At 33.7% G+C, this 15,115-nt stretch overlaps 1 protein-coding gene across 2 annotated transcripts in view; it reads left to right on the top strand.

Annotated features, from left to right (window-relative positions):
* The window catches only part of Arap2 (ArfGAP with RhoGAP domain, ankyrin repeat and PH domain 2), a 167,253-nt gene that overhangs the window by 106,274 nt on the left and 45,864 nt on the right, over window positions 1-15,115 (top strand). For both annotated transcript variants that reach the window (XM_076864252.2, XM_076864251.2), the window contains exons 21-25: window positions 2,545-2,650; window positions 6,610-6,757; window positions 8,233-8,301; window positions 10,756-10,830; window positions 13,783-13,900. In XM_076864252.2, the coding sequence (XP_076720367.1) occupies window positions 2,545-2,650; window positions 6,610-6,757; window positions 8,233-8,301; window positions 10,756-10,830; window positions 13,783-13,900 (516 nt within the window). The remainder of the gene's footprint in view (window positions 1-2,544; window positions 2,651-6,609; window positions 6,758-8,232; window positions 8,302-10,755; window positions 10,831-13,782; window positions 13,901-15,115) is intronic.

The raw sequence follows: 15,115 nt of genomic DNA, 5'->3' as shown, positions 1-15,115 counted from the left end.
TCATTTTTTATTAATATTCATATGTCTTATAAGAAAAAGATTATATTTTCAAAATAAAGGTAAGCAATTGGAAAACAAAATTCAGGAAAGAGATCAGGTCATATAAAAAATATAATGAGCTATTAAAGTAGTACAGAATTCAGGCAATTTAATATTGTTCTTAGAAGAACAGACCATATAGCATATGAATAAGTGGTATGTCGCTGCATGGTATTCTTGGCCTAAGTGCCTCAGACACAAGTGTTGAGAGTTGAGAAATAAAATTATTTATTTGAAAGTATTCAGTATACATATGTATACACACACAAACATTATACACACAAACACACATACAGTTTGAAAATTATCCCATATTATTCCTTATAAGCTTCAGCAAGAAGAGAGTAGTATTGTTACTAACACTTTTCATAATTTAACTTGTTCAGAAGGTAGTAGTTTCTTTGCTTCCAAATATTTTTTAAATCAAAAGGCTTCACTGAGAATAAGAAAAGTTTTATAGTTTTGTAGGATATTAAAAAATGTAATTAGATAAACATCTCTTTAAGCCTAGCTCCCTTCTACTGCTTATTTTTGTTTCAAGGTGATTTTATTATAGCTATAAATTTATTTGTAATAACTATTTTATGATGACTTAGAATTTTTCTTTATTTTAAAATCATTTATCAAAAATACATAAGAAATAAGTTTTGCCAAAGTTGTCAGATAATAAAGAAGTCTTTAACATTGCCAGTCTACCTGGAGGAGATAGTTGGCGAGGAGTAGCCAAGCGTCAAAAAGGGATGTGTTCACCTTTCACTTGCATGTGAATTCTTTGAGAATCTACTTGGTGAGTGCTTCAAATACCAGGTTGAATGACCTTTAAGTGTTTTTCTTTCAGATCCAATATAGCTCAGTCAGATATTTCATAAGTGCCCAGTGTTTCATCTGACAAGGATAAACTATAACCCTCTGGGGACCTCACAGGAGGATGCTCGTGTCCTGTGCACCTGAGACCAACGGTGCCTTGCAGTGGCATACCACTTATTCATATGATGTATGATTCGTTCTTCTAAGAACAGTATTAAGTCACCTCAATTCTTAACTAATTTAACTGCTCATTAAATATTCTCCATGACCAGAAATGTTTCCCGAATTTTGTTTTCCAATTTCTTGTCTTTATTTTGAAAATATCATTTATCTCATACATGCAAACAGCTTTTGCTAGTATGACTTCTTATATGTGTAGTAATATTAATTACATTTTATTAATAAATGTAGTTTTCTCTATAATTACAAACTGGTGACATAAGGACAAGTGTTTAGATTAATACTAAATATTGTTTAGGAATATAAATAATTCTTAATTCATTTCTGAATTTCCTTTATTTGAGTATTTTCCCTTCTTGCTTTTGCAGAGTTATCTACAGGGCACTTAAGTCCATACAACCATGTTTACTTTTATGGAGCTCATGCTCTGGCAAAATTCATACAAAAGAGATAATACTTGCAGTTTTGTATAGGATTGTACTTGAAAAATGTGTCACAGAGTTTCTTATGTCCTCTGAGATCCTAGTGTCTTTACAAATGACTATATACTTTTATCTTCTTTTAATTTGTTTTAATTAGTTACACATGACAGTTAAAGAATAGAATATGTAGGACTAAGTAGGAAATGTGAACTGGTCTGGTTTCCAAAGGTAGTTGGTAATTGAAAAGAAATAGTTAAGTGTGGTTCCCTTGAGTCACACAGTCAGGGCAAGCTATTTATTTGAAGAATGATCTTCATTTCCTGTGTCAGCTAATCAGTTAGGCTGAACCAAATCCACGCATCCTCTGGAGTCAAGAACTTTGGGGTTCCTGACCATAGTTTGTCTGGAGATTTGACTTCTGGGGCTGGGCAATATCTTCCTCTTCATGGTTGATTTCTATTTATAACAAAGGCAGAGGCTCATCAACTTCTAAGTCTGGATCACAGTGTAAGGGCTTGTTTGTGATTTCTTTGATTATCTTCTCATTTTTTCCCAGACATTTAATGGTACCATGGCTGCTAAAAGGCCATTTGCCTAGATCAGAGAAGATAACAAGTTCTTAGCTCTGGGATCGTTTATTCATATCTTTGGGAAGATCTTTGTGCTTTCATAAGGAAAGAGGATCAGAAATGTCATTTCCAAATACAAAAAATAAAACCTCTCCATAGCTAGAGTTAAAACACTTTTGGCTTTTCAACTTGTCCTCTAGTTTGAGTAATTAACTGAATGTTTTCCTGTTACGTTGAGGTTCAGTAGTCCATACAGTGGAAGATAAGAAAACAACAACATACCCTTTTCTGTTTTCAAAGTGCTTTATTTTAGAATAAAAATTATAAGAGCTGTAGCATAGAATCATGGAAAGTTTATGTGAATAAATGCTTTTCCATAATTAAAGGCAGTTATTCTAGAAGTTTTAATCTTTTTCTTCTAATCTTCTTATACTTGTAAATAATATTTTGAAATATTGATGAAAGGCAAATTTATAATATAAGTGATTGGCTTAAACCCTAAGATTCCTTTTTTTTTTTGCCTCCAGATACACAAGATGACAACGAAAGAACTAAGAAGTATGGAGCATTTATACGTACTCTTCCAGGGGTCAACCGAGCAACACTGGCAGCTATCATCGAACACCTTTATAGGTGAGTGAACTCATGAGCATTTCTAGACACTTCAAACATAGTATTCAATAAGTCATTACTTCTTAATTTAAAGTTGTGTGACTGATATTCTACACGAAGCTGTATATCTTTCACTATATATTTTTTAAATGTTTTATTTGTGCATTATAGTTATGCATAATATTAGAATTCATTTGGACCTAATCATACATGCATGAAATATAATTTGCTTCATTTCAGTCTCCAGAACTTTCTCTTTCCCTCCACTCCTCCCTCATTCTGTTCCCCTTCCTCTATTCTACTTGTCTTCCATCATGTTTTTTTTTTTTTAAATTGGTGCTTTATGGTTATACTTAAAGGTGAAATTCACTGTAGTATATTCATATATATGCATATATGCATAGCACAATTTGGCCAATTTCATTCCATAATTCCTCACTTTCTTGTCCCTCTTCCCTCCTCCTCTATTCCCTTCCTGATCCACCTTCTATTTTCATGGGACCCACCTCTTCCCTTTTTTTCTCCCTCATTTTAGTCTAGCTTCATCATTGGAACTGATATCAGCCTTCTTTTCTGTAATTTAGTTGCTGTTAAATAGCACTGGAGAATTTCTTAAATGAATCAGAAATAATAATAATACAGCATCCTGAAATGTGTCACATGTGTAAACAAGAATTTAAAAACTTATTTAGACAGAATTTGGAGGAAGAAGGAATTATTTTTCTTAATGTACTATACAGCCTACATTCTATAGTATTATCACTGCCTCTAAGATGTGGGGACAGATTTTAAATACGGAATTTGCAGCATGCAGTACTGAAATAGGAGAGATGGAGTGATCCATTGCTGTGTTGAGGGACAAGAGTTCTTAAATAGACACTGTGTCCAGATCTGGGCACAATGTTTCCTCTTGGTGAATGCTTTATAAACTCTTATTTCTTCTAGTTTATTGCTTCTCTGACTCCAGATATTTTGGATTATTGGTTAATCAGATATCCTTATCCTGATATTAAAAGTCTAGAACATTTCCTATGCCAGGGCCTGATGGTCCCTCAGCATGTGGAAAGAAATGAGGAATATTTTGGTGACGAGAAATCTGAAGGATGAGGATGTTTGAGAGTAACCTTTTAAGTTAAAACTAAAGGTTGGTTTGTCTGTGTTGATCTCAGCAAGTATTAGTATAAAAACTTTAGTAAGCATGAATTTAGCTTAAGGAATTATTGTAGCTCCCTGCACCCAGGAAGTATTCCCTTGAATAAATTTCTTTTTTAAAAAATATTTTTGTAGTTGTAGATGGACAGAATGTCTTTATTTTATTTGTTTATTTTCATGTGGGGCTGAGGATTGAACCCAGTGCCTCACACATGTTAGGCAAGTGCACTGCCACTGAGTTACAGCCCCAGCTCTCCTTTGAATAAATTTCTGTAAAGCTGACTTCTCCTAAAAGTATCTAGATTAAGAAAGCTTCCACAGTGTGCCATCTTTTTTATTTTTTAAATTGCTTTCCAACCACTGGTTCTCATCCGTGTATCTCTATTACAGTAAAACTGATTTTGTTATTGTGGTGGAGGTGGTACATGTAAGTGCTGGGAATTGTGTGTGCTAACCAGGTCTTTACCACTGGGCTATATCCCCAGCCTATAAAACTGATTTTCTTATTGTCTAATACAAATATAGTTTATGAGATGTTGGGATACATTGTGATGCAGCATGGAATTATAGAGGAGAGAATGAGTGTTTCATTGTGGGTTGAGTCCACCCTATCCTTTAGATTTAAAGAAACATTTGAACTTGGTATGAAAAAAAGATAAATCCAAACTGGAGTCAGTGGTGTGCACCTTTAGCTCCAGTCACTCACGAGACTGAGACAGGAGGTTCACTTGATCCCAGGAATTCAAGACCAACCTGGAGACCTGGTTGGGCAAAATGGCAAGACCCTATCCAAAGCAAAAAAGTAAGAATGAGAAATGAGTGAAGGCTATCTCTGTAACAGAGGAGTACTAGGAGACAAGACTGTTTATAGTTGGCTCTGGCAGGAGGTTACAAGAGGTTATGAAGGGCATTAGAAAACAATTTCCTTGGACTTCTGATAGTGTCACCAAAAGTTGGAGAGGTCAGTTTGGATAAGGTTAGGTTTATATAGCATTTTCAAACCCTACCCTAGGTAAAAGACCACTTCTGTTACCAGTCACATCCACTTAATACCATTCACCAGATATGTATTATGCAGTATAGTGTGATTAAAGTGAGATTCTCTTGACTGTGAGATGCTGACATGGAGATAAATTTCCTGAATGTTCACAGTCTGGTTTGCTATAAGTACAGAGTGGTTTTAAGAGGGGTATCTGCAGTTGTTACATCCTCCTTTATTAAATTCCAGTTCCTTTTGCATCTTGTAAATTGTATTTGATGATCATACTTGGTCTGTCTCTGCTGTGCAATTTTGCATTTTATTAGGATTTCTTGAATTATCATATATATTACTATCATGTTGATTCTTTCTGTACCTACCAGAATCTGTATTCTGTATAGACATAACCTTGCTATATGCCTTTAATGGAGTTGGTTCTCTCTTCTTTAGTGTGTATTTTAACATTTTCCAAATGAAGTTAAACAGGCACTAGAGCAGCTGTATATGCAGCTGTATATACAGTCAGGGTCCAGTAGAGACCATTAACTACTTGTAGTTCCACTCTACTATATTTTTACTAACTCAACTCTTCATTTCTTGGGATGGTGACTATAGGTTTTATTTTATTTTTTATAACTTTGAAACTTTTATCTGTTAAAACTTTAAATGATTTTTGTAAGGCCTAAAAGTTGTACCTCACTGATTAGAAGGGTTGATTGATTTATTCATATCTCTTCATTTTTAAAAGGCATTACTAGTTATATCCAAGAAAGGTGTAGTGGTCTTTATAAATTGAGAGTTTGCATTTTGAGATGTAATTATATCCTGTTCTGAATACCATACACGTGCCACCAGGTGTTCTCCAAACCTGACATCCACTTTCTAGAAAATGTAACCTATTTTTTTTTGCAATAATAATATGTATTTATTTCTTAGGGCTACTTAAGAATAATTATTCTCTTTTGAATGAGACAGCTTTTTAATGATTAGTAATACAAATATCAAAATATATTTATAAACATATGCTAATCTACTCCCAAAATGAATATATTTTTAAAATATCTATAGTTAACTTACATACTTAACCAACCATTAAATTTATAGTTCAAGACAAACAGAATTATACTGTCCCCCAATTCTAGTGTTTCTCTGATTCTCCCATGTTCTAGTCCTCTTCTTAGCCAAGCTGGACCTGGAATTGTAATGCAAAAAATTAAAAAAAAAAAATAAGAGCACTCATGTATAATGGCATAATTTGGCGTGAACATACTTTATATACAGAGTTACAAAAAATTATGCTGTGAATAGATAATTATGAATGTAATGCACTCCACTATTGTCATGTATGTAAGAAATAAAAAAAAAGAAAAAGAAAAAAAAGAAAATGTAGCCTAGTCTGGAACCTGGAATTTGGAACACTCCACTGCATGCCTTACAGTCTATCCTCCTGTCTTGCTCCTACCTGCCTCCTGCCCTTTCTTTTTTTCATTTATGCTGTAGCTTCACCTTTCATTCTACCATTCTGCATGCCCTTTTTTTGCTTTGACCTTAGGTCATTTCATTATCTGGAACTATGTGGACGTGGTCAATTCGTCCTCTAAGTCAGCATTAAGTGCTGCTCTGTTACTTGTGCTGATCTCTTAACAGTAGTTTTACTTATGTTCTTAACTTGACTGCAAGATACTTGGGAGAAGAACCGTGTGCTTTCCTTTAAACCACCACTGTGCTTTTTGTATTAAACAGTTTCAATATGTGCGTGTTTAAATATTATAAATGAGGATTTGGCTTGCAGTTCTATGCAGTTTTCAAACAGAAGTATCCCTTAATGAGCTATGCTTTTCTCTCACAGGGTTCAAAAGTGCTCAGAAATCAATCACATGAATGCCCATAATTTGGCCTTGGTCTTTTCATCCTGTTTGTTTCAAACTAAGGGACAAACAAGTGAAGAAGTGAATGTAATTGAGGACCTAATTAATAATTATGTTGAAATATTTGAGGTAAATATTTTATATCCTGCCCTTGTTTAAATGGAGTTGATGTTACTGTTTGCAAAGAATATTGCATGTTTTAGGATGCTATTATTCAGGTCTTTATGGATATTTAGAAACAGGGAAAATATAGGATAGCTATATTTTCTTTCAGTTTTTATATAAAACTAGCTTTCTAAGCAATAGCATTTCTAAGCAATAGCATTCATTTAAATTTGGCTGCTTTTAAGCCTTTTTTACCATCTGGTGTCTGTTGAACAGAATAGTTCTATTCTAGGGGTATTTGTGTGTGTACATGTGTTTTTTCCTCAGTGTGTGTATGCATTAAGTATGTCTACTTAGAGGTGTGAAGTTCTGAATTTAACATTCAGTAATAAACACTGGGCTGTTAAATTCTGCAACTGAAAGCATTTTAGGATTTCTAAAAAATTGTTGTAATGGTTCCTTCAACAACAACAACAAAATTCTGAAATACTATTATTATTCCACAATTTTTTTTGCTAAGTTATCACTGTTTAATTATTTGTCTCTTCAACTTGGTATTTCATGAAGTTAGTGTTTTCATGTTTGATCAGTCAACTGCTAGTATAGGAAGGTTCAAATAAATAAAACTAAAAGAAAATATGGCCAGGGTTTGAATAAGGTCAGTATGGGTTAAATATCCAGTTCCCTTGTATAATTCTAACATCTCTGTAATCTTTTTGAGCATTTTATCGAATGGTGTTGATAAGACTCAGTTGTTTTCTGGGGTATGGATATTGTAGGTGAAACCAAGTGGGTAGTGTGATAGGTTGTCATTTATGTAGTTGTTATATTTGTATTAAAATAACTTACCACAAGATTCCTTAGAAAAGAGAAAGGAACTATTTTAATAAAATAACCCAGTTTCTATATTAATTCATAGAGGAATGGACACCAGAGTTATTGAATTTTCTTTGCTCTTTGATCTCCTCTTTTTTTCTCCCTTTGTGTGTCCACTGTTTTTGATCAATGGCAACTTCTTTGCAAAAGTCTGATGCTGATTTAAAAATTAGAAAAAAAATTGTGTGGCTTTACATGCTCTCTTTATTTTCTAGTTTTATACCAATCCATTAATAGAAGCTAAATTGTTATCATTGTAGTTATGTTAAACTGCAGTCATCCTAGATGTTAAAGATTTAATGAGCACTTAATGGACATTTGGATTTGAGAAACAAGTCTTTGTTTCTCAACCTACAAGAATTTTCAGAAAGAAGACATCAGCCCCTTTGCTCTGTAAACCTCCTTAACAATGAGGGCTTCTGTGGGTGGAATCTGAAGCCAGAAGGAATCATCAAAATGTCTTCTGAACTTATGAGACTCTGTTGGCCATGCTGATTAAGATGGCCATTCTCATTTATTTTCAACTTGTTGGTATTTAAATTTCTGAAGAGTTTTGTGAGGATGAGTACCATCGCTCCTTGTACTCTACATTATTAGAATGTCCAAAATTATATTTTAAACAGGTTAAAGAAGACCAAGTCAAACAAATGGACATAGAAAATAGCTTTATTACCAAGTGGAAAGACACTCAAGTGAGTAGTAATAGTTAGATCTTTAAAGAATTAAACAAAAGCAAAAGCTTCTATTGTAAACAAAGAGATTTGTTTTGTGTATTTTCAAATTTCTTTTGGAAACAAAGTAGAAGTAATGGGGATAAAGAATCTTGATAAAACAATGGTAATAATTTTTCAACCTGATACATAGATGGAAAAATGTGAATATAATTTTTAACATAAAGGGGAAATCAGTTTTATTTATTGATTTTCAAAACACTGTTAAAAATGCCAGTGGATTTCAAAGGAAGCATTTAAAGCCAAAGAAATACCAGAATAAATTGCAAATTCAGAGAGAGTAATGATTCTTTCCATAATGATTTTGAAAATATAAATTATTTCTTTTATGCTTTTGCTCTGCATGCTTTGAGATGACTATATTAATGAGACACTTTCTAATATGATGTCTGTAACACAGTAATTTTTGTCTTAAGTCGGCTTTCCTAAATCCTGTCTTGCTTTCCTCAGTCATATGATGTTGGATTCATGTGCTCAGGTTGCACTGTGCTTTTTCAAGTTACTCTGTCTTATTTAAGGATTACTTACTGTACCTTCTTATAGGCAATCTTTAGTCATCCTCTAGTAACGAGGAATCATAGTGGATTCAGAGTTCCAATGTAAATAATAGAAATGGGTCAGATGTGCTCTGTTTATGGTTACACTTGGATAATGAGGCAAATACTTCCTCTTGTAGAACCTAAATTTGCCTTGGTCCTGAAGTTTCCATTACTAATTAGAGGAGTTATCCATTGGAAGGAGATGGGGGTGTGTAAATTCTCCACTACTAATGCTGGTATATTAATCACTGAACTAATTATTTCCTCCATTTTTGACCCAAAATCATTACTGCAGCTTCCAGTGGTGTTAGCTTTAACACTGCCCAGTTTACATCCATTCTTTTTGTTTCTTACTTCCAGAGGGATGTTTAAGTCCTAAAATAAAGGGTTGTGTGAGCCTGAGAGGTAATCATTGGCAGCATTATGTATATAATTATTAGATAAAGGACAAATATCTTTTTGCCTTTTTGTATTTTATATTTATAATAGAGAAATGACTGCTTTAGAATTCAGTATAAGTAGAAATAAGAAAATAATTGTATATAAGCTATAGTAGTTGAAAGAGATACGGAGGACAGTTTGAAAAAACTACTTATTTTGCTTGAGTATTTTTTTAAATCCATACAAAACTCTTCTCTGGAGTATTTTTTTCTGGCAGTCCCTATATTCTACTCTTATTTGAATCCCTATATTCTACTCTTATTTGAATTTCTTAGCTATTTTTCTTTCTGGCTTTACTCTGAGTACTCTGTGTTTGCTTTTCGAATTTTTAAAATGTGTCCTTCCTGGAGACTTGTTTATGCATACAGAGTGAAAAGCAAAAAATGTCAACTCTTTTTCTTCCTAGAATTTGTGTGTAGCATCAAAAGTGGGAAATAAAATTTGAAAATAATCTTTTCTATGCCTGTGGTGACAGAATAATTAGGAATACTTCTTCAAAGAACATTTTTAAATGTTTCCCTCACAAATTTACTCATTAGATTTTATGCAGAGACAAATTTGCCTTCAGAATGATTGTTTGTCCTTTGTGATCATTTAAAAAATATTGAGTTATGGATATTATTTTTGAATGGTTATGGAACTAAAGTGAATTTCTGACAAAAGCTACTGAAAATATTTTTCATGGATTCATTTCATTCTTTGTTAAGCTTCTTCATTATATTTTGTTGATGTACATAGCCATATCTATGGTTTATATTTTTTGATTTGTATCTTCTTTAGTCAGTCTTCTGGAACATAATGACCCAAATAATTGTTCTTAAATAATTGCCTGAAGATAATTAAAATGAAAACTTACCTTCATTTTCTGCCTAATTCTATCACTTTTACTTTATTCTTCTTACTAAAGTTACTTTTCCTATTTGTAGTTTTACTACTGCTCTGACCTAATTTATCTTCATTCAAATATATCATCTTTTTGAAAACATAGCAAGAACTATTTTATCTTTTAATTATTAGTATTATGCACACAATATTGAGAAAAAAATTGCATGTGGCTCACTTTCACTCCTCATTTTGTTTATCCCTGTTACTGTAGATGATGAGGTTCCTGTATTTCTCTTGTCAAAGGCAGCTTATTTCCAGTGTGGCCAGATTCACCATTTCATTTAAAAAAGAAGGGTGTTTGAGAACACTAAGCTCTTGAGTTAAGAGACAAATCCCATTGTGATAGTTGTTACTGATTATAAATTTGTATAGACTCCTTATGTTTAATCAACCATACCTTGAAATAAGAACATCATGCTTGTGAGCAGGGGATTGAGCTAATTCATTGCTACAGCATATTGAGAAATAGGAATAGGATTTTACAACTGCCTCACATGTCTTATGTAAGTTTTTGTGACATATGTGCTGTTTTCACATCTGCCCTTTCTAGGTTTCCCAGGCTGGAGATTTGTTAATTGAAGTGTATGTGGAAAGGAAGGAACCCGACTGTAGTATTATAATTCGGGTAAGTCCTCAAGAGGATGTAGAGCGCCGTTGGAAAGCACGAATGTTGGCAGTACTTTCACATATTTTGAATTTTCCAGTGTTTCTTATTTCCTTCACCTCTCTAGTTCAAACAGTGACTGATGACAAGATTGACTTTTCATAGCAATGTCCTCTGGGAATTTTATGTATTAGTCATTTGGAAAGCACATTTTATGTGCTTTAGGTTAGAGTTAGGATTTTCTGTAGGTTCTAGAAAATGACTTGAACACAAAGGCTTCCTTACATTAGGCAAGTTATCTACTCTGTCTCAGTTTCAGTGTCCTCACTTATAAAATGAGGAAAGATAATATTTACATCATCTCATTGCTGTGAGGACTCATTAAGCTAATGCACGTAGGACAGTGTAGCAAATTGTTCATCTCGTGTTTGATAAATACTTGTGACTACTGGTGCTAGTATCATTGTTATTTCTGATTTCTCACCCTTTAGCATTTCATCTTCCATGTACTTAAATATTGGGTAACTTTTTTTCCTTGAGGCTATTGATCATTTTTGCTGAATTAAAAATGGATCCCTCTCATGCTACTATATTCAGTAATTAGTCTGCCTTAGGTATAGTAACAGTGATATTTTATGTTCCTACTTGGTAATACTACTTTTTCTGTATATGGAATAGATATTCTGCCATGTAACAAATTCAACTTTATCTTCTTCATGTTTTTGAAGTGCAAAATTAAACCTTCAAAGAATTAGATATCTCAAAACTTTAGTTATGTTAAATATGTTGTATTTTGGTGGGGAGGGAGCAGTATTGGGGATTGAACTCAGGGGTACTTGGCTACTGAACCACAACCCCAGCCCTATTTTATATTTTATTTAGAGACAGGGTCTCACTGAGTTGTTTAAGCACCTTGCTTTTGCTGAGGCTGGCTTTGAACTCTTGATCCTTCTACCTCAGCCTCCTGAACCACTGGGATTACAGGTGTGCACCACCATACCTGTCTTATATTTCTTACTGTAGGTATTTTTAATAGTTATGTATTATGACTATATGGAATTACCTTTCTTAAAACATAGAGCTAAATGCTATAGTCATCAGCTATATCATCAAATGCTTTGTGAAACAATTGCCCTGCCAGTCCTTAGCCATATCATGATTCTTAGTCTGAGTGTATGATTTTGATCATAAGGGATTTGAGAAACTAGTACAGACCAATCAGCACAAGTCCATTATTAATGCTGGAAGAGATATTCAGAGAACATGATTTAACTCTACCTATTATACAGACACTTTCATAGTGTATTCAAATTTTACTTATAAACCCATCAGAGAAATTTTTGCAGTTGAGGAAAGTTGTCACATTATCTTAATTGTATTTAATTGTATTTATATATAAGACTTCACAATTTTACCTGTAGAAGATCCAGATGCTCTCAAAAAACATAAAAACTGTACAAAAAAAATCAATAGCATTTGACTTAGTACTTAAGACTGTAAAATTATTTAGTTACATTTTATCTCTCCTGGTTGTTACCTCACCCTATAGAGATAGATGAAACAAGTGATATCTTATTCATAACAATGGAAACTAGAAATTCAGGCCACAATACAAACCTGATCATCATAATCCATATCTGATGTTCATTATATTGATAAGTCACAGAATAATGCGTTCTGAAGTGTGGAGTTCTAGGTGTTTTTAAAAGGGGCCCTGGGTCTCTCTCCTGGAGCAGGGCCTATGGATGTAGTCCTTCTGCTTCAGACTGGGGCACTCCCTGCTGCCTATTTCTCAGGTTTGGTTCCTCAGTACTCATTATTTAATAAAGGATGATACTTCTTAAAATGTTTAGGTCAGTGCAGATCAAAAACATCACTAAGACAATTCAGCTGATATTTTTGTTGCTTGAAACTCTCCACTTTTCCCACTTTATCATTGAGCTTTAAAATAGAACAGAGTGGATTCCATTGTATAATTAACATATTCCCTAAAGCAAGCTCTAAATTCCATGAAGTACAAAAGGTAGACATTGTTGAGTTACCTGTGCTGTAAGATGTTTTTTGTTATTTATGTATGTGTTCTAGGCTTATGAATAGTAAAGCGAAGGAAAAATGAAAATGAACACATTCCTTTTCTAAGAAATATTTAAATAGGGATTTACTTTTATGGAAACATGTAAGCTAAGTTGCAGTTGCAGTATTCTAATGTTTATATACATTTTTTATTTGTTTAACTTTACATCAAAAGTCTAACTGAAGAAGTCAGCTTGCTTTTGGCCAGTATCTACTTAAGACTGGCAAAAACAAAAACAGGAAGAAACAAATCAGAAACCCTGAAAGTCCCAGAAGAGGCAGTGTGCTCATCCAATGGCCTCCAGCTTTGGGACTCTTGTGAAGCCAGGGCCCCAGGCTGGCACTGCCGATTCTGCCCTATACCCTGAAATCCTGGCTCTTAAATACTTTGGTGTCCTACCATCTGTCACTTGGCATGGCAGGGCGCACCACAAACTACCAAAACCCTGGGGCTTCTTGGCATGACAAACAGCAGTCAGTCAACTGTGTATAATTTAGGGCCCAGGCTGAATAAACAAGTCACTCTATACTCTTGATTAGAGAACTGACAAGTGAAAAGTTTCACTCCTAGGAGATGGTTGGATTTGTCATGTGTTTAAAGCCTGTCTGTGAGTGACTAGGTTATTCCTCCCTTCTGAGTCATCTAATTGCCCAGTAAATGAGCAAAATAATTCTTCTTGATGATATCTGTATTGTAATTTCCCTTTGCCTTTACATTGAAATGTATTCTGTTTTATGGATGAAGAGCTGAATGTGCTGTTTTTGCTATGCTTGAAGGAGCTAGTTTTATCCACACTGGGAGAAGACTTGAGGTATTGTTAGGTGGAGGTAGTATTGCCCTATCATAAGACTGCTTCTGTATCTGAAAGATCTTTTGAAGAAATGTTGTTCTTCTTACAGATATCTCCTGTGATGGAAGCAGAAGAATTAACTAATGATATATTAGCAATAAAAAATATTATTCCCACAAAAGGTGACATTTGGGCCACATTTGAAGTCATTGAAAATGAAGAGCTAGGTAAGTGATTTTGTTGCTAAAGATTATTGAATTACTTGTAGATGAAGAAATCCTTTCTTTGGCAACAAGTCATTACTAACATTTTATGTTTTTCTAAAGATTAACATCTCATCATGAATTCCCTCCTGCCTTAGTCATGTCTTGACATACATTGTCACCACTTGAGTTTACCTTCACATGATTTTATTCTTCCAAATAATTAGATTACAGAAAATATATATAGAAATATATATAGAGAAAATACAGTCCAATGCATTAGTCATCTCTGTTGCTGCCTCATGAAACAGGCCTTTCTTTTTTTTTGAAATATATTTTATTTTTTTGTTGTAGTTGGACACAATACCTTTATTTTATTTATTTATTTTTATGTGGTGCTGAGGATCGAACCCAGGGCCTTGCACATGCTAGGCAAGTGCTCTACTACTGAGCCAGAACTCCAGCCCATGAAATAGGCCTTTCTTTGTAAGAACAAGAACTTTGATCCATAACAATGTTGTAAATGTCACTACCACCATCCACTTATTCATATATGCCACTTATTTAACACAAAAAGAGAATGCTAATTTAAAAGATGACGTATTCTAAAAATAGTCTTATTTTAAGCCTAGCAGAAGCTTCTCTTTTGACATTTTAATTTTGCTCTGTCTTTAGTATATCAAATATTTTGTCATCTTTCGTTCCAAAGAAACTGAAGGGTAAAAAGACATTTTAAAACACCTTGACTGACCCAGTAGTCAAATACTGAATAAGCTTAACATTCTAATGACACCATTTGGTTTTAAAGACCTCTAGGAAAAAATAATATCAGGCAGAGTGTCTTTGTACTTTGACCATCTGTCTAGTTGATACCTACTAAGGTCTTGGGACCCTTTCAGCTATAGCTGTCAAACTGCCAAAAAGAAAACCTTGCCACCCACAAACTCAAGGAAAAATTAAAATTCAATGTTGAAATACCCCGTGGTGCATTGTTAGGAGGACTGCAACCAGTGTTAGAATGAAATAGGATTATTAAGTACTTTGTCTTTCATTCGTTTAGTCCACCTTGATATTTTTCTTTCTTTATTTCTTTTTACCATGGGCAGTTCTTTAAAATTTTTATTTGTATTATATTGTTATTTTTTTAGTATACATTGCCAAGGTCCAGTGACCCTGGAGATAGGAAATGAGTTCTCAATATCTCCTCTAGTGGGGCTTAGTTCTCTCTGTGGACAGAAC

This window comes from Callospermophilus lateralis, chromosome 8, assembly GCF_048772815.1.
Source record: "Callospermophilus lateralis isolate mCalLat2 chromosome 8, mCalLat2.hap1, whole genome shotgun sequence".
Lineage (NCBI taxonomy): Eukaryota > Metazoa > Chordata > Mammalia > Rodentia > Sciuridae > Callospermophilus > Callospermophilus lateralis.
Note: the sequence above shows the minus strand (reverse complement) of the source record. Positions and strands in the feature narration are given on the sequence as shown.